General features: G+C 55.2%; 1 protein-coding gene across 7 annotated transcripts in view; it reads right to left on the bottom strand.

Moving 5' to 3' along the window:
* Positions 1 to 933: 933 nt before the first annotated feature.
* FOXN1 (forkhead box N1) overlaps positions 934 to 24472 on the bottom strand; it is a 31708-nt gene continuing 8169 nt past the window's right edge. For 2 of the 7 annotated variants that reach the window (XM_030923647.1, XM_030923649.1), the window contains exons 2-9: positions 15913 to 16064; positions 15031 to 15495; positions 12649 to 12762; positions 10773 to 10903; positions 9140 to 9236; positions 5460 to 5667; positions 4808 to 5299; positions 934 to 2733 (exon numbers count right to left, since the gene is read on the bottom strand). In XM_030923647.1, the coding sequence (XP_030779507.1) occupies positions 2414 to 2733; positions 4808 to 5299; positions 5460 to 5667; positions 9140 to 9236; positions 10773 to 10903; positions 12649 to 12762; positions 15031 to 15495; positions 15913 to 16035 (1950 nt within the window). In that variant the 5' untranslated portion in view covers positions 16036 to 16064 and the 3' untranslated portion in view covers positions 934 to 2413. The remainder of the gene's footprint in view (positions 2734 to 4807; positions 5300 to 5459; positions 5668 to 9139; positions 9237 to 10772; positions 10904 to 12648; positions 12763 to 15030; positions 15496 to 15912; positions 16065 to 24472) is intronic. The other 5 variants (XM_030923646.1, XM_030923651.1, XM_010372324.2 and 2 more) reach the window with 5 other exon arrangements.

Genomic DNA, 24472 nt, shown 5'->3' with positions numbered 1-24472 from the left:
GAGTGCAGTGGTGCAATCTCGGCTCACTGCAACCTCCGCCTCCCGGGTTCAAGCGATTCTCCTGCCTCAGCCTCCCTCCCTAGTACCTGGGATTATAGGTGCCCGCCACCACGCCCAGCTAATTTTTGTATTTTTAGTAGAGACGAGATTTCACCATGTTGCCCAGGCTGGTCTTGAACTCCTGACCTCAGGTAATCTGCCTGCCAGGGCCTCCCAAAGTGCTGGGATTACAGGCGGGAGCCACCGCGCCCGGCCTTCATCCAAGAAGAGCTTTATAAGCAGAGGTCCCCCCTTGTGGCTTCTCTGGGACCTGGGGTTCATGTGTGTGCTTTTGGCTCCCACATCTGCCCCATCTCTTTTGAGACAATGCTGCAGTGACACCAACCCCACCTGGAGGTGACACCTAGGGGGTGAGTCTGACGTGGGAGTGAGTGAACCCCTGACCCTCTGGAGACCGCTCTGCAGAACCAGCAGTGCACACAGCACCAGGACATGCTCCACTTTGTCACCTGTGGAACTCAGGGCCTCAAGTCACTTGGCATCTCTTTCAGCCAGGAACAGATTGGAAACAGAAAGGCATAGCCTGGACAGGGCAGCGACTCCTTCTTGCGTAAGGAGATGGGGGTGCAAAGAAGGAGTGGGCAGACCTCAGAGGCAAGGGGTCTGGGGGAGGGCATCCCTTCCATTCTTCTGGCCAGGGCAGCCTCTTCCCTGCATCTCTTTGGAAGTTCTCCTGGGAAGAGACCCTGCCCACCTGCTCCTCAGCCTCCCCAGTGGGTCAAGAAGTCTTCCTAGATGCCTCACTCTTTGGATTAGAAACTTCCCAGTTCTGGGTGAGGGTGGGAGAGACGTCACAGGCCCAGGGCATCTGACATCAGAGTGGCCTGGCCGTTTTGCTTAGGGAGAGGCGGCCAGAAATGAAGGCTTGGTAGTGAGACCAGAAGGCACTTGCTTTATTGTTCCAGGACAGGGGACAATGACAAGCCATTGAGGGATCTGCTTATGCCTCCTCTGAGCCTGGGGCCAACCTCTGGAAGTTCTTGTTACCTCCAGGCCCAGGGTGGGCTGAGGTTCCCCCTTGGTGGGGTCAGGCTCATGGCAGGCACCTGGGCTACACCCCACAGCGCCACCGGTATCCTTTGTGCTTCCTGGGCACCCTAGGTCTGCCAAGCAGTCGAAGCGGGGGTGCTTTGCATGGGTGCTTCCCTGCCACCCTGTGCCAGGCTTTTTTCCTGAATACCTAGGTTGCCTGAGACAGTTGGAAGTAACTAACAGGTGCTCCTCAACTTATAATGGGGCCACATCCGTAGAAATCCATCATGAGTGGGAAACATCGTAAGTCAAAAGTGGTTTTTGACTTCTGGTGGTTTCAATTTACGATGGGTTTATCAGACATAACCCTATCCTAAGTTGAGGAACGTCCTGAATGTGTATTGCTTTTGCACCATCCTAAAGTTGAAAAAGTGTAAGTTGAACCTTCACAAGTAGAGTTAAGCCGGGACCTAAACTATGTGAACTTTTCTTTCTGGAGGGGGAGTGAGATTGTGGTGACCTGGAGGTGGCCCTTCCTGCACCCGGGACTGGGGAATAAAGGACATATTCAAGTTTCCGAGGGCAAGGGCTTTTCCAAACACTGCTTCGGAATCGGGCTCAGTTTGGTCCCCGGGTAGATGTTGCCCCTCCTGTGTGTCACCCTGGGGGAAGCTGGACGTAGCAGGTACTAAGGATGGGTAGAGCCTGGCTGAGCGGGTGCTGCCAATTAGCAGCTCCTGGGGGAGTCCACAGACAACCCAGGGAGGAACTCTCTATCTCCTCCTTCTTGCTGGGCTGTTGGGACGAAGATGGGGGAATAAATACAGGGGGCTTCTGGGAAAGAAAATGATGAGGGGGCCAGGCCTGCAGAGCAAGTGGATGTCAGAATGGGGGTCTGGGGGAATCTTTGGCCTGGCACAGGGCCTGAGCTTTTGGTAAGCAAAGCCCTCAGCTCTCAGTTGCCCCAGAAACGAAGTCAGGCTCTCAGTGATGGAGTGCTGGTTCCTCTGGCTGTAAGGTATGTGGGTGGGTGTACATCTGAATAACTCTGTGTGTGTGTGTGTGTGTGTGTGTGCACGCATGAGGGCTTGAGTGTGGATGAGTACGAGCTAGGAACAGTGCATTTTCTTCTTGCCCAGACACTTGCTCTTTGGGGGCCCTGGGTGAGGAACTGGGCCACCACATGGCAGAAATGTGTGAGGAGCAGCACCCCCGGTGGTGTCCTCTGCGCCCCCAGCTACCAGCTAACACGTATGTTGGCTTAGTGGCACAGGGGACAGGAGTATTTTCCTTCCTTGACCTTTAAGGTGAGCCTGATGTGGGCGGCCAGCCAGGACTTCCAGACCAGGCAAACGCTGGAGCTGATGATGCTGGGCACAGCTCATGCCAGAGCCATGGGCTTGGAGCTGGGGCTGAGGTACACAGAGGGGCCTGCAGAGGCCGGAGAGGGCGTAGGCTCCAGCTCCATAAAGGCAGAGTAGAGGGTGGTGAGGTGCAGGTCACCCAGTGCCCCGGAGCCCCCACTGCCTGGAGATGCCAAGTCATCTGCCCCACTGCCTGTCTCTGTCAGACAGGGCCCAGGGGGGAAGCCGTGGGGTGGTGGCTGGGGTGGCGGCATCGAAGATGATGTTGGGGATGAGGTCACCAGTACCAGGGGGTCGAGGGCCAAGCTGTCATCCTTCAACTGTTCCCACAAGTTTCCTAGTTGGGGGAGATGGGGAAGGAGAGAACAAGTGTCACTGGGAGGCACCGGAGGAGTCCTGTCTGGCCCCTCTTACCTGTCAGTTTTCACATGCTGCAGAGAGCAGGGGTCAGGGTGACATGTGCTGGGAACAGACCCCAGCACTGGCTTTGTGACCCCAGGCAGTTGCTGAACCTCTCAGCCTCAGATTCCTCCTCCCATGTAGCCCAATCTGAAAGCCATTGATCTAGAAGACCTCTGTGGTTCTTTTTGGGGGTGGGCATTGCGGAGGGGTTGATGCCTGCTGGCAGCATGGATGCCAATGTTGTGCACTCGGGAGTGAACCCTGACTCCTGCCTAGTCTCCCACGGAAGGTAGATTTGCAGCCCAGCTCAAGGAGCTTCTGGCAGTGTACTCTGGACCTAATGGGATGGATGGGCATGGCTCCCTGGGTCTCCTCCACTGCAGGGCCCAGGGAATGGGAGCAGAGCCAGGATGCACACCTGAGTCCAAGGAGCAAACAGTGCTGCCATCTATGCCATGGACCCGCATCACGGCTGGCCAGGACCTGGGGCTCCTGCACTGGGTATCCAGGCTGCAAGCTCTGGAGAGAGAGGGCCTGACTAAACCCTGGATTGGATTTGGCCACCTGGGTTCCAGTCCCAACTCTCCCTCTTTCTAGCTAAGTGACCTAGAGTAAGTTCTCAAGCCTCTGTGTGCTTCCATGAAGCAGGTTTAATAATCCCTCCTATCCTCTAGGCCCAGATGAGAAAGCACTTAGAGAGCAGCCTTATGCCTAGCAAGGGCTCAAGTAAATGTTTTTCGTGTCCCACGTATCTGTAGCTTCCTCTGAGGCTGATTGAGCCCTGCTCCCCACTTCTGGATCGGGCAGAAGATCTATGGGCACTTTTCTTTTTTTTTTTTGGTAGAGACGGGGTTTCACCGGGTTAGCCAGGATGGTCTCGATCTCCTGACCTCGTGATCCGCCCGTCTTGGCCTCCCAAAGTGCTGGGATTACAGGCTTGAGCCACCGCGCCCGGCCCTATGGGCACTTTTCTAATAATAGCTTCCCAAACCTGGGCTGTCTCCCCATCAGGTTGGGAGCTCTCTGAGGACAGGCTGCCTCCATCAGCTTGTGAATGTCCCCCACCCCTGTGCATACAGAGAGTCTGAGGCCTGGATCATCACCCTGTTCCAAACCTTCTGTGGCCAGTACCAGGGCCTGAGGTGCACTGGAATTTAGATGTGAATGGGTGGGCTTGGCCATCTGCAGAAATGGAGCAGTCAAGATGGAGTGGAATGGATAGAACCCTCCTCAAACTCCTATCTCCAAATCTCTCCAGGGCTTGCCCAGCTCTGAGGCCTTCCATTCCTCTAGGGTAGACTCTCTCTCTTTCTGCTTTAGAAGATGAACTCTGATAAAATGCAAATGCATCTGAGAATGTTCAGACTACTGGTCACTCACAATCGAGTATGGAGTAGAACATGGAGCCCTTTGCAGTCTATCCAGAGCTGAGAGTGGTTTTTTGTTTGTTTGTTTCTGAGGCAGAATCTCACTCTGTCACCCAGGCTGGAGTGCAGTGGCACGATCTCGGCTCACTGCAACCTCAGCCTCCTGGGTTCAAGTGATTCTCTAGCCTCAGCCTTCCGAGTAGCTGGGATTACAGGTGTGTGCCACCGTGCCCGGCTAATTTTCGTATTTTAAAATGGAGACAGGGTTTTGCCATGTTGGCCAGGCTGGTCTCAAACGCCTGACCTCAGGTAATCTGCCCACCTCAGCCTCCCAGAGTGCTGGGATTCTAGGCATGAGCCACCATGCCTGGCCAAGAGTGGTTTGATGATGAGGCCAGTCGGACCACGTTTGGAGCACCAGGAGGAGGGAGACAGGGGCAAGGACATCCCTCTTTCCCTATTCTCTGGATGGCAGAGAGCAAGTGGGAAGCTCTTCCTGCCAGGTCCAGCCTCCTCTGCTTCAGTTGACCAGAAACCCAGCCACTTGCAGCCTGCAGCCTGGAGACTTGGAGAGGATGAGTCCCACTGCCAGGTGGCCCTCTCCAGTCCTGTACCACCTTCCCTTTCCCACCCCCAGCTCACCCTGGAAGTCGAAGTCAGTGAGTGAGGGATTGATGGCATCCAGGTCAGTGCCAAGGTCTCCATCTGGCAGCAGGGTGTCGTGCACAGTCCTGGCTGGGGAAGGCTCGGCCAGTAGCTTGGCACTGTGACTGGGTGGGGTGTGGGCAGGCAGAGGCGAGTCCTGGGGGGTGCCTGGTTGGGCCCGCAGCTCAAGGTGCCCGTCCGGCTGTGGGAACAATGGCTGCGGGGGTCCAGGAGGGGCCAGGCCTGGTGAGAGGTGCAAGTATGTCTGCCCATAGCAGGAGGGTGCGTGCCCCACAAGTAGGTCCTGCAGGGGGTTCTTGCCAGGAATGGGGCCTGGAGCTGGGTGGAGTGAGTGCAGCGGCGGGGAGAGGCCAGCTGGGGGTGCCAGGGGCCGGATGGGGCCTGAGCCTGCCAGCCCAGGGGGTGGACAGCCCAGGATCGGGGAGCCCAGCTTTTCTCTCTTGTCTCCAATGAGGCTGTCCAGCTCTTCTGAAAGGCCCAAGAGAGAAAGAACACCATGAGACCTCCCTCCTCCACAGCCTTCCCCAGCCTGGAACTGTCACTCAGGGCCTTGTCTCATTCTCTGATTCTCTTTTTTTGAGCTCATGGGTACCCTGGGCCCTTCCTTGCGTGGCCCGGCCAGCCTCACCTGGCTTGGCCATGCTTTTGCGCACAGCAATGGGATCTTTCCTCTTCCACTTCTGCAGCTCTTCTTGCATCTTGTCGATCTTGGCCGGATTGAGGGCCCACAGGCAGCCCTTGCGGGAGGAACTTCCCGATTTGTTCTCCACCTTCTCGAAGCACTTGTTGAGGGATAGGTTGTGCCGGACAGAATTCTTCCAGCCATCGGGCGCTGTCTGCCAGAGCAGAGCAAGACAAACATTCAGGCTGGGCTCAGGGAGCCAGAGCGGACTTCAGGTCTGGGTTCTAAAACACTCCTGTGCCTCCTCTGGGCACAGAGCTGCCGCCCACTCTGGGGCTTGTTGTCCTCCTCAGCACCCAGCCCTTGCTTGGTACCCTTCGGTGGTAGGGGAGGGATGAACAGGAACCCTGACCCCAAGTTATTTTCATCTCAAATCTGCCTTCATCCCACCCTCATCCCTGCCTGACCCCTCAGAGGACTGTCGAGGTGATTCGGAAAGCCAGGGCTGGTAGGTGCTACAGAGGCCTTCTGGCCCACAACACCCCCCCCATCTGAAGCTCAGCCATCCCCAATGGGTCTCCAGGCCTGTGCTTGGACCCCTCTGTGGAAGGGGGACTCAGTACTCTGAGGTCTTGTGGCTGGCTTTAGAGAGGGGAATTAGGGGAAGAATGCTCCTCTGCTGGGTATGCCTTATTCCCTCTGGGACTAACTTGGGAGAAAAGAAAGATGGGCGAGGTTTGTGAGTGTTTGGGTGTGTGTAGTATGTGCATTGCACATGTGTTTGTGTGTCTATGTGGGTTTGGTATGTGAAGGGCAGTGCGTATGAGCACGTGCATGCGTCCCTAAGTGTGTCTTCCTGGCATAAGCAACGTTTCCTGGCTACGGGTCCATGAATTCCTCGAGTGTGAGGATGGCCGTGTGTGAGAAAGTCTCTCTGGGTGTGACTGTGGGTAGCCATGATTGTATGATGTGTGGGTGTGAGTGTTTGTATGAGTGTGCCCGGGGGGCGTGTCCTGGTGGGGAGGCCAGCCCTCAGGCGGTGGGGGGATGCTCGTGCCAACAGAATAAACACCCATTAGGAGGCCTGGTCATGCCACCAGTGCAGTAATTGTGCCCAGGGAGGGTTGTAAAAACCATTAGGCTGACTCAGTTAGGTGAGAGGCGGTGGCGGGAGTGCCAGTGGGCCCCTGCCCGCCCACCTCCAACTCTCTTCCAGGCTCTGTGACAGCCCTGAGCTCAGCGGGGGCTGACTGTGGGTAGGGCACTCGCTCTGGCCAGTGGGGCTCCTTCGCCCTCATTACCTGACCCCTCCCCCTTTCAGCCCAAAGTTTCTGCTTAATGAGGGGCAGCCACTCCCTCCTCCCCAGCTCACTTGCCCCAGGGAGCAGCCAAGCTGAATCATGCCCAGCAGAACTGGGTCCTGATGCCAGCGTCACTCCAAGTGGCTGGCAGGACCTGGTGCAGCCTTTCTTGGGGGCAGCTGGCCTGGGGCAGGGAGCTGGTTGAGATGACCCCCAAGGCTCCCAGGGTCACCAGGGAGGATTCTTGAGCCACCAGACCAGCCAATTTGGGATTCACCTTTGACTCCCACCGTAGTCTCCACTAGGAGTTAAGGCCACGTTGCCCCATGGGCAGAGTTAATGGGCACTGGGGCCTTTTATGGCCCCATAAATCTGTGACTTTGGGATGCCAGGGCAGGCCCCACCCCAGTCACTTCCTGTTTGGAAGAGGGATGGTCAGCACTAACAATTATGTCCAGTGGCTGGACACTTCTCCAGTCCCATGTCCCTGACTCATGGTGCTATGGGACGCCCGCAGCAGCTGCCTTGGGCATGAGTGCTGGCCACTCCAGGGTCCAGTCTATCCTCACCCAGAAGAATGATCTTCAAATAGGAAGTGAGAGATGGAAAGAGGTGGAGAATCTTTGAACTAAGGAATTTCCTTAGATGGGTCGGAGGGGAACTGTTAGAAGGAGGGGAACTGTAAGAAGGAATCTATGTGCCAACTAATCTGACTCATTTTACAGACTGGGAAACTGAGGTTCAGAGAAGAAAGGGCCTAGCCCTGGATCACACAGGGAGGCAGTGATAGAGCTCAGCCTCCAACTCTGTCCCCCAGCTAAGGGCCCTGCCCAGGTCACCCCACAGAACCTGTCTCACAATCTGGGACCCATCCCATCCTCACAGATGCTTTCTCTCTGAGATCAAATGTAAACTCAGGAGTGAGGGAGTGATGCAAGTGGCTAACAACAACAACTAGAACTGAAGGGAACAAAAAGCAGTTAGACCTCTTCACTCCTCAGCCCCATAAAACAGGGATTACACAGCTCCCAGGAAAAATAATTAAGCAAGGAAGATGAGATGTGGGGAGGGGCTGGGGGCCCGGCCAGGAGCTGGTGGGGAGGGAAGGCTGAGAGGACTGGGCTTTTCCCCTCTCTGTCTTGGCCCCTTGAAACCCTAGAAGACCCTCCAAAAGCTTTAGGGGTTAGGGAGAGTTCAGCCCGTGACCTGTTGGGGTATCGGGGGCTGCCCTGAATTCAGGCTTTGATGCTTCTTGAATTCCAGGGACGACTCGCCTCCCTCCCTCTTTCCCTTCCAGAACCTCTGGTGGATCAACACACTTTTCCACTCCTGGCCAGACCACTCTGGCCATCTTGCCCACTCCCCATCTGACGGCAGCCCAGTGGGATAAACTTGTTTGAACATCAAGTCTCAAATTATCCCCAGGCAGGACCATAGATGGTGGGGGCAGGAACCACCCCCTGGCAGGTGGAGCTGAGTTCTGGATTACTTGGGTCTCAGCAACTGCCCACTGCCTGGGTGACAGATGAGATTTGTGTCTACTAAGGCTTGGAGAAGGCACTCTCCGGTCTCCCCCACACCCGCCCCAGGAGAAGGGGGTCTGTGCTGGAGGGTCTAGGGGGCATGCAGAGAGGGGTGTGCAAAGCCAAACAGCTTGATCCAGTAACTGATCGCATCTACTGTGTGACCTTGGGAGAATGGACCACCCTGTCTGATGTGTTTGTCCACCTTGGGAGAAGAGTCCCTGTCCTGCCTCTAGAGAGGGAGTTGGGTAAGGCTTCCAGAAGCCCCTTCTGTGAATGATAGAAATGAGATTCTGCCCAAGGGGTTGGGGGAGAGTCAGGTGAGCCAGCCTGGGACACTCAAAGACTGGGAAGCCCACACCCCACTTTCTGGCAGAACTGCAGCTGAGCCTGCCACCCACAGAGGCAGATCTAATCTCACCTTGGAAGGCAATGGCTTCTTCAGCCCTGATCTCCCAGCCACTGTGGCTGACCAGCTTCTCCAGCCCCACAGCGTCCCAGGGGTTGGGGTAGCAATAGTGTCTCATTTCTTCTCCAACTTTCTCTTCCCACTTGGGGTAGGTGGATGCTCCCTGAGGCCCATCGGTGCTAACATGTCCACCTTCCCCAGCAGAAGGTCTGACTCCAGCCTGCTGTGCAACCTTGGATGAGCCGCTTGGGCTCTCTGTTCCCCACATGGAGCCCCTTTTGTAGGAACTCTGTCCTTCTGAGGTGGAGACAAGGGAAAGCATGGCGGGGGTAAGCCCTCTCCTGGCTTTCGTTCTAATTCTTCTCCCGCCTCCAGACTGAATCCTCTGGCTCAGAGAGTCCTGGCTTGTCCAGGACTTGGGGGTGATGGGATGGGGAGGAATCTTGGGCTCACCTTGAAGTAAGGAAAGTGCTCCGTCATAAAATTGTAGATCTCGCTGACGGGAAGGCTTCCAGTTTTACTGTTCTTAAGGGCCATGAAGATGAGGATGCTGAAGACAGAGAAAGCCCCTGAGAGTCTGAATCTCTGACTGGGTCCTGAGCCCATCCCGAGCCCCCCACCGCTGGCGAGAGGCTCTATGGAGTTAGAGTGGAAAGGGGAGGGAATGAGAAGGTGTCCATTAAAGTGGACATGGAAGTCAGGAATTACAGACGCGTGAGGGTCTTGCGGAATCTGAGAAACCTGGGTGGCCATCCTGGCCTAGTTACTCTCTGGCTGTGTGATGTTGGGTGAATGCCTTACCCTCTCTGAGCCTCAGTTTCCTCAACTTTGAAGTGAAGAAAGTAATAGCTACCTCAGAGTTGTGAGGATGAAGGATGGTGCCTGTCACATAGAAGGCACTCATTAAACGGAAGCCGTCATTACTAGTCAGTCCTTAGCCAATTGCATGAATGTTGGAGAGTAGGGAGGGAACTAAGGTTTCTTGAGCCTCTGCAATGTACCAAGCATGGCACGTACATTCTCTTACTTAATCCTTCCAACAGCCTGAACTGCTGCCCCAAACCCTGACAAGTTTTTCCTTTTGATCTTATAAGTCTTATATTTTTATTTCTTTTTTATTACACTTTAAGTTCTGGGATACATGTACAGAACGTGCAGGTTTGTTACATAGGTATACCCGTGCCATGGTGGTTTGCTACACCCGTCAACCCGTCATCTACATTAGGTATTTCTCCTAACGTTGTCCCTCCCCTTGCCCCCCACCCCCAACCTGACTTTTTTTTTTAAGAGGAATAAATAGAATACATAGAGGCTCAGAGAGATTAAGTAACTTCCCTGAGGTTTCACACTAGTCAGTCCCAGAGCTGGTCTTGAACTCATTTCTGCTGGACTCCAAGGCCTGCATGTGTGTCTTTCAGTGAATGACCCTGCCTTTCACAAAGCCCTTCTCTGCACTCCTGGCTGATGTTTAAGTTCCTCTCCCTTCCCCTCAGCTCACACTAGCTGATGACCCGATCCCATGTACGGCCTGACACGTATTTGGTCAAGTGTCACTGTTGGTTGGAATGAATGAAAGGACAGATGGAAGGGTCTCCCAGACAGGCTGGGTCTGCTGACACTTAAGAGGCCAGCCCCAGAGAAGTCCCACCAGGTCTGGCAGATGGTGGATAGCTGAGTCACATCTGCAGGCCTCACCCCTATTTCCTTCCAGTAGAGCTTTGAGTAGGGGGCTTCCCTCTGTTTCTGGGGAGGGACAGGGAAGGCAGCAAGCATCCCCCCCTAAATTATCAGATCCAGGCCCTAGGCTCTAGGAAGTGAGACCTTGGCAGGCTCACCCCAGGGCACCAGCATCTGCTGAGTCAAGTCACAGACATGACTCCCCAGGCTTAGACAAAGGATCAGAGGTGATCCAGTCTATGCCCCTGCCTCCATGCAGGAACCCTCTCTCCAGCATCTTCTGGAAGCCCACTGGTATGATTTCCACCCACTGCCATTACTGGTAGACCCAGAGGATTCCATGCCTCAGTGTTCCCAAGGACCCTCTCACTCCCCTGCTCCTGCCACCCCTGGAATGTGAGAAATGTACCTGTAGGAATAGATGGGTTTTGGGAAGAGAGGCTGGTGCCCATCGGTGCTGGCCTGGGGTGCCATTCGCTGGTACGGATAGTGTGAGGAGCCCAGGTAGGGTACGGGGTAGCTGCCGCCACCTGGCGAGTACTGAGGAGGTCAAAAGGGGCAGAGTGATTGCCATGGTACCCAACCTTTCCCAGGAGGGCTCCCCTCCCCCATTTATATACATCCAGAGAAGGAGATCAGGCCAGATTCTTCCCTCCTGAGTCATGGGCCCCATCACCCCCAGTGCAGAGCTCTCTGAGGGGCTGTGAGGAGATCCACACCCTGTAATTCAGGATCTCAGAGGTCTTAAAGCCCCCTTCCTCCAGCTCCTTCCTCTCAGCCCTTTAGATGCTCTGGTTGCCATGGTGACGGGACCCTGCAGGGAGAGTATGAAGTGAAGCCCTCGGCCCCTGCACCCTTCCAGGAAGGTGCTCCCGGTGCCCGTGCATCTCCTGGAGCAACTGGGCCGGAAGTGGGATGTCCAGCCTGGATGTTTGCTGGGCACTGCCACGTTTTATGAGTTTCAGTGGCTCTTTGAAAGGGCTGGTCATGGTGGTGGGCAGGTGGGGGTAGGAGGTGGTTTTACAGCAAAGGGAGTGGCTGCGGTGCCACGGATGGTGTTTTATGGGGGATGGTGGTAGGAGACTCTGACTCCCCCAGCTGCTCCAGGCTGAAGAGCTCTTTCCAGGTCACCCAAGAGACATTTAGTGCCTGAGTCACCCTCTGTCCAGGCTCCATAAAGCCCTGGGTGCGGCCATCTTGTTGAGAGGGGGTGCAGACTGCAGAGGGCATCAAAGCGGGGCCAGGCATGGTGAGGTCATTTAAGGTCTGGTGGCCCCTTAGTTATTCTGTGGCTCAATCTCTGTCCCTGCCTCAGGGACATTCTCTACCCTGGGTCAGACCATGAGCCTCAGGATAACTTTGGCCGTTCCACCCAGGCCCCTCACAGCAGAGAGGATGTCCTCTCGTGCCTTCTCCTTGCTTCCCTCTGTCTCTTTCTTTTACCTGCAAAGCTGGCAGTCTGACCCAACCCCTCTCCCTTGCCTTCCTCCCTGGCTTGGCTGAGATCAGGGCCAGTGCCAGAGAGCCGGGTGTAGAACCTGCTCCACAGGCAGGGCCTGTCTCAGTGCCAGGCTGCAGGTGGATGGAGCTGGGCGCTGGGCAGCCACTTGCTCTGTCTTGCCTGGTGACTCCTGGGAGCTGCCTGGCTGCTCTGGGGCTCTTTTCTTTCTCCTTTAAAACTCCTCCATCCCATGCCAGTGTGGGGCAATTACTTGGCATCCTGTACACTTGGGAGGAGCTGAAGCTGGGAAAGGAGGAAAGGGCTGAAGATGATGGGGACTTGGAGTCCTCTGGGTAGGAAGGTCCCCTAAGCCCACACTGGGTGCCCATGCTCTCTAGGCTAATAGAAGTTGGAGGCCAAGGTCACATAGCAAGATGGTGGCTGACTATACAGAAGCCCTTGTTCCTCACCCTGCTCAGCCTGTGTTTCACACCACACCCTCCTCTTCTCTTTGCCCCTCTCCCTGTCTGGGGCAGCTCTCCTCCTTCCCCTGTTTCTGGCTCACATCACAGCCCTGCCTCCATCTCAGCCCCACACTCTTATCTGAGGCCTCTCAGGCCTTGCCAGGGACTCAGACGAGCCCACCCCTGGAGGGGGGCAATTGCCTCTCTTCCCATTAACTACTCCTGCCACCTGCTGTGGCCCAGCCTAAGGTTCAGGGCCCTGCTGGCCTTACCTGCCCATCCTGGTGTACCCATGCCATCACATAGACACCCGCATACCACATACACACACACAATATCCTGACACCCGGGGGAAGCAGGCCCACTTGCCCCAGACCCACCTGCTGGAAGGGGGGCTGGGAGGAGCAGTACATATGCTGCAAGGGAGGCTGGTAGCAGAACATCCCAGCACCACTCTCCAGAACTGGGGGCTTGACCTTGACCTCTGAATCCTGCTGGAAGAGAAAGCAGATGACTAGGTTAGGCCTTATTTCTCCCTTCCTTTTTCCTGTGTCTTGAACCTTTATATAAAAGCAACCCCCACTCTACCTCCCCCAAAGCTTATTCCTGGAGAACAGCAGAGAACAGAGAAAGGCAGGGATTTTCTCAAGGGAACTCAGCAATTTAGTGGTAGAGCCGGGGCTGGAACTGACAGCAGTCCCTATGCCTCCCCTCACTGCAGGGGAGAGGCTGAGGCTGGGCTGTCCCGAGAAGTCAGGGAGACTTGTGCTGGGGTAGGGACAGGGATCTTCTGGAATAGCACAAGGGTGCAGTGCTGACCTCACTCGACACGCCTGGCTCAGAGTACTCAGACCTTCTAAGTAGGTGTGCAAAGGACACCAAGAAAAGGTCACAGCTCCAGAACTCTCCCTGAGGATCTATGGTGAGGGGAGCATGGGTAGTGGCCAGATAGGCTGGTCCAGCTGTGGCCCTGGGTCCCTTCTGTTTCCTCCTCTGTACAGCCCCAGGAAGCCCCAGCAGGCTCTCTGGATGGGGCTGGTAGCTCCTCTCCACTCTAACTCCTGGCCATCCCTGACACAGAGCTTTTGCTTCCTGTTCCAGGGGGTCTACATAGTTGCTGGCCTGTGTGAGCCCTGTGGATGCTCTCACGCTGGGCATGGGGAGCCTGCAGCTGCTGCTAGGCATGGTGGCCAGACTCTGCCTTCCCATGCGTGAGAGGCCGGCACAGAGTCCCAGGGCCTAGTGCAGAGCTCTCCCGTGAGTAGGGTCAGGAGGGTGTGCAGCTAAGCCCTAGAAGGTGGATAAGCCCTGGAGGAGGTGGACTGTGCTTCCTGGGGTTACCAGGGGCCTTGGGAAACCAGATCTGGGCCCAGAGGGACAAATCAGCTGTGACCTCTCTCTGGGTGTGCCCTGGGGTTGTTGATGCAGAGATTGCCATAATCATAGAATCTCAGGCCTAGAAGGGCCAAGAGTACTTGTGTCCAACCCCTTCATTTGACAGATGATGGGGCTGAGCCCAAAGAGGGGAAGCAATATGCCCAAGGTCACCCAGCAAGTTGACCAGATAGCTGTGTGTCTTTGGAGCTCTTCTCCATGTGTGGGAGGGTAAGGGTGTGAACTCAATCTCAGCCTCACCGTTTGCAGGCTAGGAGACACCTTGGGCAAGTCACTTGGCCTCTATGAGCCTTAGTTTCCTCGTCTGCAACATAAGAATGGTGGGAATTTTCTAGAGTGTTGTTGAGGGGATTAAATGGGAGCACTTGAAAGAAAGCACCTGGCAGAACGATTGGGAGCTATTATTGAGTGGAGGTTTGGGGGCAGTAGCTGAGATGATGGTGCCCTATCTGTAGGCTGTGGTCATGTTTAACAGGCCTGAGAAGAAGCTGTCAAAGGGCCAGAATAAAGTCCTGTTTTGGCCACACCTGGTAGGCACCCAACCACCTTCTCCATCTTCCTTCTAAGCCTTTGTTGGGGTGGCTCGGGGCTGGAATGGGGGCCTGTTTGAAAGCAAGAGGTGAGGGGCTGGTGGGCATGTGGAGTAGGCACTGCTTGAGGCTGCGCCCACTCAGGGACCTCCAAACCAGAGCTGGGGAGCAGAGAGCAAGTTCCCTTTAGCTTTTCTCTTCCCTAAGCAACAATCCCATGAGACAGGTAACGTTGACCTTACTTTTCAGATGAGGCTCAGAGAGGTTAAGACTTGCCCAAGGTCACACAGCTTATGGAGATCAGGCTATGGAAGGACATGTTAACCTTCCAAGATATTTCCAGGAATATACCCAGGCCCCACTCTGGGCAAAGAATGGGACCGGGAAGGGTCCCTCCAGACTTAAAGTCCTCTCTCAACTCTGTGTGCTAAGGCTGGGGAGGGAAAAATTATGTCCTATGGCTCCTCCCCAAACCCTTTCTCTTGGTCTCTGGAATGTGTTTTTCTTGTCACATTTGCATATGGGTGTGTAGGTCTGGCTGGAGATTCTTGACACTTAAACAAACAGAGAGAAGTCACACACTGGAATCCTGACTCAGGAGCCTCTGAAAGCTGCCAGCTTCTTTAGCTTGGCCTGCCTTCCGCCACCCACTCCCCTCCATGCTGGCCAGGCCAACACCCCCTCCCCAGTCGACCAGGAGGTCCCAACTCTCTGGTCTTGGGTGGAAAACTCTGCAAAGAGAAGGTGGGACTTTGGTCTCAGAGGACTGACTCTTTCTAGGCTGCTAGGAACTGGGACAGCGGGGAGATAGGACTCTCGCTGGCCACTAGTACTCACCAGGACTTGGGGGCCATGCTCCTGGCTGGGGTAGGGGAGCCCGTTACACCAGGCCTCTGCTGAGAAGCCAGGCAGGAAGGCCTCGGCCTCCGCCACGTCCACTGGGATCTCCTCGAAGGCCTCCAGCGGCCCCGGGGTCTTAAAGGAGTGTCCATTGAGGGCCAGGGTGGTCTCGGCCTCCGGGAAGACGTCCTCGTGGAAAGGCCGCTTGTACGGGTGGAAGGGCACATGGCTGCCCTTGAGGAATCGCCCGGGGCTGCTTGCTGGGGCCTCCTCAAAGCCAAAGCCAGGATACTTGTCTGAGGGTGAGAGCCGGAAGGGGCCGGGGCCGCGGCCAGCTGGGCAGTGGCCCTGGACTTGCTCGGGGCCTGGTGACGCAATGCGGGGACTGTGTGGAGGCAGTGAGGGTGTCCTCTCTGGAGGGCCGTTGGGCACAAATGACGAGCAGCTGAAGCCAGCATGCTTCTGGGTAGACAGAGAGTAGCGAGCCTGTGAGTGGAGGCTGAAACAGGCCTGGGGACTGGCTGGGACCCTACTCTGTTCTGGGGTAAAGGGGTCTATGGCTGAGCTCTGGGAAGCCCCTAAATGGTGGAGAAGACATAGTCTGCCCTTGGGAGCCCCAATTTCATGAGGGCACCCTGCTGTGAAATCTGGGGTACCCCAAATCTGATGGTGCTCACAGCCCTGCCCTGGGACAGGCCAAGACTGAAGGGATGAGGAGTGACCCCTCTGGATCTCGGGGTCACTGAGGACTTGTTTGCTGGTGGAGGGGACAAGACAGACCCTGGGAGGTCCCTGGGGGCAGTAAGGTGACTAGTCCACCTGCTGCCTGGGCAGCTGCAGGCCTTGGCCTAAAGCCAGGCCCGGATGCCAGGTACTTACACTCTGTGGGGCAGGGGAGCCTGGGAGGCCCGGCGCCTGCATGAGGTCCCCTTGGCGCTCGCCCTCCAGTCTGGTGGGGCCCGGCAGCGTGACGTCAGACTGCGGCGGGGGCAGTGACACCATCACCCAGTCCTGGCCTCAAAGAAAGCCGCCTGCCATGAGAGTGAGGACCAGCATCCAGGGGTGACCAACCCAGGTTCGCCACCTCCACCCCAACCCCGTCCTTGGGCTGGGACTCCGCCTCCAGTCAGCCATGTGATGAGAGAGAGAGAGAGGGATCCAGAGAGAGAGAGAGAGAGAGAGAGAGAGAGAGAGAGAGACAGCAGAGAGAGCAGACCTCTGTGGAGAAAGGGCAAAGCAAGCCAGGTAGGAGCCTCAGGAGGGGCTTGGCTAATCTCAGGCTGCAGCTGCAGAGACTGAACCAGTGAGACCCTGGCTCCCAGCTGGGCCCTGCCTCTGGCTCCTCAGGATCGGTCTCCTGTGTCTACAGCGAAGGGCCTGGCAAGGTGACCGCAGCAGATGGTCTCCATTCAGTGACTGGGCAAGTTGGTGGTCCTGAGGGGAGAGTGAGCTGGTGCATGGGTCAGATTCATGTTTGGGGTGGGAGCAACCGCCTCCATGCAGGTGAGTCAGCCCTTAGCAGAGGCTGGTCCTGCAGTGACCCATCAGCCTGGCTGACGTGGCCACAGTGTGTAACTGGGGACCCAAAGGTCCCTGGTTGCCTGGCGGCCCTGTGAGCCTAGCGGGCCCTGAGGATGTCGCCACCCACACTGCAGCGCCTGGCAAGTGCTGTTCCACCTGTGTCCTCCAAACCCTAACCTATGACTTTGTGCAGGCCACTGCCCCTTTCTGAGCTTCAGTTTCCCCATGAAGACCTAGGAGCTTGGGTACATGATATCGGAGGGCTTTTTCTGCTCAGACCTTCTCCAATCATAGGGGAATCCTGTCCCTAACACAGTGGGGTGGTTAAGAGGACTCAGGCCTCAAAGCCGGGGTTGGCCCTTCCTCTCAAGTTGTGCCAGCAAAGCTCTCTGAACTTCAGTGTCATCATCTAACTGGGAGAGGGACAGGCCCCACCTCACACAGATGTTGTGAGTGTCAAACAAAATCATGCACAGAAAGCATTCAGCACAGTGCCTGGTGCATAGTCCGTGCCCCATAAATGCCAGTTCTCATTATGAATATTATTGTGAGTGTGGCTCTCACCTTTTTTTTTTTTTTTTTTTTGAGATGGAGTCTCTCTCTGTCACCCAGGCTGGAGTGCAGTGGCATCATTTTGGCTCACTGCAACCTCCGCCTCCCGGGTTCAAACAATTCTCCTGCCTCAGCCTCAACAGTAGCTGGGACTACAGGCTTGTACCAGCACACCTGGCTATTTTTTGTATTTTTGTTTTTATTTTTATTTATTTGTTTTTTTTGGAGATGGAGTCTCCCTCTGTTGCCCAGGCTGGAGTGCAGTGGCATGCTGTCAGTTCACTGCAACCTCTACCTCCTGAGTTCAAGCGATTCTCCTGCCTCAGCCTCAAGAGTAGCTGGGACTACAGGCACACGCCACCATGCCTGACTAATTTTTGTATTTTCAGTAGAGAAGGGATTTCACTATTTTGGCCAGGTTGGTCTCCAAATCCTGACCTCCGATGATCTGCCTGCCTCTGCCTCCCAAAGTGCTGGGATTACAGTCTAGCTACCGTACCCAGCCTCTCACTCTTACTATCCTCAGCTTTTTGCCTTCCTTTACCACCTGCAAGAGCAATTCCTCTTGAATGTATTTCTCTTTGCCCAAGTGGTCTCTGATAAAAGCTACAGTTTGCTGAGGGTCTGCTCTGGGCTGGCCACTGTGTGAACCATTTGGATGGTTTTCTCCTTCGTCTATCAGAATAACCCTGTAAGGAAGGAGCATTATTGACCCCACCTTCCAGATGAGGATGCTGAAGCTTAGCGGAGTTACATGACTTGCCCAAGTCACCCAGGGGCAAGAACTCTGGTCTGCCTGACTGTAGACTCTGCGCTCTGCTTATGGTTTCTTCATTGGGTGGGTGTCAGAGTTGGGGTAGGCTAAGCTGGGAGTCCAGGAAGCAAGAAAAGCATGAGGTGTACACTCACCCCTTCTACCCAACACCCCCTCAAGTTGGAGCAGGGCAGCTGTGCTGTTCTCAGGCCATGTTCTTTCCAGAGCTCTGGGAGGGAGAGGTGGCTGGCCTCACTGGCCCCATGGTACCCAGGCTGGGGTTGGCACATCTTTGTTGAATAAACCATCAATAAACCTCATTTGACAGAGCAGGTAACAGGGAAAAGGAGAGGAGGCAATTTGCCCAAAGATCCCATGGGGGATCAGTGGTGGAGGGGCTGGAAGCCGGGGTCCAGGTAGGGGCCTGGTGGGAGACTCTCCCGCCCCTTCAAGAGTCCCCACCACCCCTTCTTGACGTCCTGGCGCCTGCTCACTCCGCAATGCTAAATGTGGCGTGACCGGGAAAGCGCCGAGCTGGCCGTAACGGGACACCACAGCGGAGCAGGCATGGGGCCCAAAAGGTGCGGGGCAGCCCACCTCCCGTTCCGCATCACTGCCTACTGCTCCCTGGACAGCTCCTCCTGGACAGCTCAGGCCTGCCTGGCGGCCACACCTCACCTTGGCCCAGAGCTGCCTTCTCGGGAGGTGGTGTAGCGGGCTTGGCACCTTCCCAAGGCATCCTCCAGCTCCAAATGGGAGGCTGGGGCCCTTCCTCCCCGCCAGATGTCAGTCTTTGTAACCTGGGGAGGCTGGCCACTCCCCTCCCTGCAGCTGGGGTAGCACAATGGTTTAGAGCAAGGATTTGGAGTCAAGCCCAGCTGAATTCCAGCCCCAGCTCTGTCACTTTTTGGCTGTGTGACTTTGAACAAACTGTGTAGCTCTCTGTGCCTCACTTTCTGCATCTGGGAAATGGGGCACACGGACCCACCTCACAGGGTCATTGTGAGGATGGTGTGCACAAGGTGCTGGCACAGGGAAAATGCTCAAGGACACGTGTCATACATCTGGCCTCTGTTGGCCAAGTGTGGCTGGGCCCAAGGGCCCTTGGCCCCAGGCTCTACAGCTTCTCTGATGCTCTCGCTGCCTCAGGTCTGGCAGCCCTGGGGCGACTGGCTGATGACCAAGCCCCAGGTGGCAGCTGCCCCTGCTAGCCCTCCCTACCTGCCTGCCTTCACTCAGCCTGGCTTAGACTCCAGCACTGCTGCCCTGCAGATGTGAACCTGGGGAGGCCTCTCTGAGCTCCAGCTCAGGCGTGCACCACCTCCTGAGGGTCTGGCCTGCCCAGAATGATCCCCACAGTCTCGGCCTTGCCCCATTCTTGCACCTGTTCCCTATTCCCCAAGACATCATCTCCAGCTCCAGCTGAGTTCCTGCATGTCAGAGGCCTTAACAGAGGCTTCAGTTCACAGCCATGACTTTCACAGCCTTGCTTGGCCAAACCACCCTGCTACCTCTTCCAATTCCCTGGGGCCAGGATGAGAACCAGGGAAGTTATGCAGAGTTCAGAGGCCCACCCCTTAATTTGCATGAAGGATGCAGAGGTTCCTGATTGGTCTTCAGGGATTCCTCTGGGCAGGTTTTGTAAGTGGGGACTCCTGTTTTGGTGACCATGATGCCCCTTGGTTGCAGCTAAAACTCTATTCTACAGGTGAGGCCCAGGGAACAGGTAAAGTGACTTTCCTAAGGCCACACGGCCCAGGAGAGAGGGGGTCCTCAGGGGCTGGTCAGAAGGCCTCTGACTGGTGTTTATGAGGGGCTCCTGTGCAGCACTAGGAAGGGCTCACTGCAGGAACCTGGATGAGGGTGCCTTGGTCCTGACCCTTCCCTGGAGTAACTGGCAGAGCCCCTGAAGCTGGATGACCTGGAGTCAGGGCTGGATTTGAATCACAGGAACTGTGGGACTTTGGTTGGGCACGATGCTTAACTTCCTTCCCCATGCCTCAGTTTCCTCATCTGTAAAATAGGACTAATAAATACATTCCTCTCTGGAGGATTAATAAAATATTGCTTGTAAATAGCTTAACACACAGTACTTGCTCAATAAATGATAGCTATTATTAATAATTAGCAGTGGGACAGAGTTTATTTAAGGCCTGAGTTATGGGCTGAGTAGGGGGGAGCATCAGGAAGGGAACTCCCCTTTCCTGCCTTCTCCTGCCTCCTACCTCCAGGTCCTTGACATTGTCCTCTCCCATTGGCAGAGGCTAAACTTCCCTCTTCCTGACTCTCTGGCCTCAGAGGTTATTTCCGCCATTCCCATGTGGTAGAGCTAGTATCTGTAGAAACTCCTGGGGACTTACATGGAGAGGAAGGGGGTTGACTCTGTTGTTTTGGATCTCTGGGGAGGTCTCTCTGCTGGCCCCAGTGTCTTGGGGCTGACATCTGCATTCAGAAGGGATCTTTCGTAGAAGTCTAACCTTTATCCTGCCTGTTCCAGTTTCAGGGAGCACTGGAACTGGATAGAATGTGTGCGCAAGTATCAGCAAATACCAGCACAGGAGGCCCAGTCAACTCTCCTGCCTTCTCAGATTCCAGGAGCTCCTCCAGATCACTCTCATGACCTGCCCCTTAATATGGGTACCCACAACCCACAATCCACAGCACCTGCTTCCTGGCTGAGGCTCTCACTGGCAGACTGCCCTGGCGTCCCTTCGTCGCAGCTCCACATCTGCAGTGCACTCTAAAGTTTCCTCTGCACCTTTTCTTTTTTTTTTTTTTTTTTGAGACAAGGTCGTGCTGTTGCCCAGGCTGGAGTGCAGTGGCATGACCATCACTCACTGCAGCCTCGACCTCCTGGGCTCAAGTGATCCTCCTGCCTCAGCCTCCCAAAGTGCTGAGATTACTGCGCCTAGCCTCTCTGCACTTTTGTATCTCTTGTCTCATGTTATCCTCCCTTTGCCCTGGAGGATAGGGGGCAGTGGTGTGCAGAGCCAGTTGGTAGGGGCTCATGAGAGCCAATTGTGCCCATTTCTTCCCAACTCCATGTCCAGTGAAATTGGTGGAGATCAGCCACAGTGGGAGTATTTGCCCATGGAAATTAGCAAATCCTACAAATCAGAGCCTTTTTAAACATCATGATTTATTTACTTTTGAAAGCTGACTGGTTAACATTTACCAACACACCACTGGCAGGGGAGCAAGGTCATTAAGCCCATTTTTTAGGGGAGAAAATTGAGACTCAGAGAGAAGAAATGACCTGCGCAGGGCTACACAGCTGACTGAAAACCACATCTGACTCTCAGGTCTTGAGAGCCACGACCATACCCCCAGACACTGCCTCTCCAGGGTGCACCCCTGGCAAAACCTTGACCAAAGACCTTTTCAGCATCTGGGCTTTCTGGCCACCTTCTGCCTGCCATGATCCTTGGGGAGTGGGAATGGAAGAGGTGGACTTGATCTGCCCTGGCATCAGAGAGAAGAAAGAAATGGCCCTTTGACATGAATAGAGGGGATGGTGAGTGGGAAATTCCCTAGAAAGCCTGACAACAGGATCAATAATCATCAAGGATCCACACTCATCGTTACTGCATTCCTGCTCTGTGCCCTTCTCACAAACAGCTGGCCTGTGCCCCCTCTACCCATCAACATCTCCCCACCTATCAGAGAACCTTCTCTTGGCTCCTTAGGACTCAGGCAGATGAGGCTGTTTAGGCGTGGGGGCCAGGGAACACTGCTGGCTGTGTGACGTTGGATAACTCACTTCCCTTTTCTGTACTTCGGTTCCTTTATAAGTCAAATGAGCCCCTGGGACCATTAGTATCTAAAGATACTGAGGCTAATCCTGTGGAGGTGTGTACCTGGTGGAGGAGTGTACCCTGTGGAGGCATGTACCCTGTGGAGGTGTGTACCCTGTGGAGGTGTGTACCCTATGGAGGTATGGATCCTGTGGAGGTGTGTATCCTGTGGAAGTGTGTATCCTGTGGAGATGTGTACTCTGTGGAGGTGTGTACCCTGTGGAGGTATGGATCCTGTGGAGGTGTGTACCCTATGGAGGTGTGTATCCTGTGGATGTATGAATCCTGTGGAGGTGTGTACCCTGTGGAGTTGTGTACCCTGTGGAAGTGTGTACCCTGTGGAGGTGTGTACCCTATGGAGGTATGGATCCTGTGGAGGTGTGTATCCTGTGGAAGTGTGTATCCTGTGGAGGTGTGTGCCATGTGGAGGTGTGTACCCTGTGGAGGTGACTACCCTGTGGAGGTGTGTCCCTGTGGAGGTATGGATCCTGTGGAGGTGTGTACCCTGTGGAGGTGTGTATTCTGTGGAGGTGTGTACCCTGTACCTTGTGGAGGTATATACCCTGTACGCTGTGGAGGTGTGTACCCTGTGGAGGTATGGATCCTGTGGAGGCATGTACCTTGTGAAGGTGTGCACCCTGTAAAGGTGTGGATCCTGTGGAGGTGTGTACTCTGTGGAGGCATGTACCCTGTGGAGGTGTGTACCCTATGGAGGTATAGATCCTGTGGAGCTGTGTACCCGGTGGAAGTGTATACCCTGTGGAGGTTTGTACTCTGTGGAGGTATGTATCCTGTGGAGGTATGGATCCTGTGGAAGTATGTACCTTGTGGGAGTGTGTACCCTGTGGAGGTGTGGATCCTGTGGAGGTGTGTGCTCTGTGGAGGCGTGTACCCTGTGGAGGTGTGTACCCTGTGGAGGTGTGTACTCTGTGGAGGTGTGTACCCTGTGGAGGTATGGAACCTGTGGAGGTGTGTGTCCTGTGGAGGTATGGATCCTGTGGAGGTGTGTACCTTGTGGGAGTGTGGATCCTGTGGAGGTGTGTACCCCTGTGGAAATGTGTATACTTGTGGAGGGGTGTATACCTGTTGAGGAGGATATAACCACGGAAATGTGTACCCTGTGAAGGTATGAACACTGTAGTGATATGTTCACCTGTGGAAGTGTGTACCATGTGGAGGTGTGTACACATGTGAAGATATGTATATCTGTGGAGGTGTATACACCTGGGGAAGGGTGTTTACCTGTGGAGGTATGTACCCTATGGAGGTGCACACACTGTGGAGGGGCGTACACCTGTGGAAGTGTGTATACTTGTGGAGGGGTGTGTGCCTGTTGAGGAGTGCACACCTGTGGAAGTATAGTATATTCACCAGTGGAATTGTATAGCCTATGGAGGTGTGTACACCTGTGGAAGTGTATACTTGTGGAGAGGTGTACACCTGTTGAGGAGTGTACACCTGTGAAGATGTGTAGCCTGTGGAGGTGTGAACCCTGTGGAGGTATGTTCACCTGTGGAAGTGTGTACCCTGTAGAAGTGTGTACCGCATGGAGAGGTGTACCTCTGTGAAGGGGTGTACACTTGTGGAAGTATGTTCACCTATGGAAGGGTGTACCCTGTGGAAGTGTGTTCACCTGTGGAGGTATGCTCACCTGTGGAAGTGTGTACACTTTTGGAAATGTGCACACCTGTGGAGGGGTGCACACTGTGGATATGTGTACACCTATGGAAGGTTGTACTCTGTGGAGGTGTGTACCCTGTGGAAGTATGTGCTCTGTACTCTGTGGAGGTGTGTACCCTGTGGAGGTGTGTACCTCATAGAGGTGTGTACCCTGTGGAGATATGTACCCTGTAAAGGTGTATCTGGCCCACAGAGCTGTCAGCTGGGACCTCACCCCTCTTCTGCCTTTATGTGGGGCCCCCTTGAGGACATCCTCAAGGAGATCAGGAAGAGCTGGCTGAGTTTTTACACTCCAGGAGGGAGGAGCTGTATTATCATCCCATTTTATAGATAAGGAAACTGAGACTCAGAGAGGTTAACCTGACTTGCCCAAGTTCACTCAGCTAGTAAATTATGCACCCCAGGATTCCGACCTAGGCTTCAAAGCCAGCATGCTGAACCATTACCAAGGCCCCACCTTGGGAACGCCTCAGCCTCCCTGCTCATGCCTGAAAGGTGGGCAGGGGCGACGTTGGAGGTTTCCTTGGGAGGGTCTGTCCCTGCCTCCCCTGTGGGCAGCTGAATCACAGGGACAGGCAGGCTTGGGGCACCAAGGGTCCTCCCCAGGCTCTCTTCACGCTCCCTGCTGCCTCCCATCTGGCTGCCTCCTACCCACTCTTTATGAGAGAGGTGGAGACAGCTGGGTTCCACCTTAATGGTTTCTGTTACTGGCTGCGGCAGCATGCTTTACGAGGGGTGGGGCCCGGCCGGGTGCTGGCCTGTAGCCCCACCTAGGGCTCCACCAGACAGGCTGCTGGGAGGGGTCCCCTGGAGCAGCTCAGCAATTACGGGGGTGGCAGGGAAGGGCCTGAGGGCTGTGCCTGAGGCTTGGGCACCCCAGGAAACTCAGGGTCTGGGAATGCCAAGAAAGAGGGGGTTTTTAACTCCTTTCTCCCCATCAATGTTGGAAGTTCTGAGGGCAAAATTCTGGCCTCTCTGGCTCTTAACCCAGCATCGGTTTCAGAAAATGGGTTGCGTGCCCCTGCCTCGAGATCTGACTCAAGTGCAGAGCAGGTAGGGACAGAATGGGCAGGGAGAGGAGGGGGGAGAACAAAGGATGAAAAGCTACCATGTCCCCCAGGTGACGCTTTCCTCCATG

Source organism: Rhinopithecus roxellana, chromosome 19 (genome assembly GCF_007565055.1).
Source record: "Rhinopithecus roxellana isolate Shanxi Qingling chromosome 19, ASM756505v1, whole genome shotgun sequence".
Classification (NCBI taxonomy): Eukaryota; Metazoa; Chordata; class Mammalia; order Primates; family Cercopithecidae; genus Rhinopithecus; species Rhinopithecus roxellana.
Note: the sequence above shows the minus strand (reverse complement) of the source record. Positions and strands in the feature narration are given on the sequence as shown.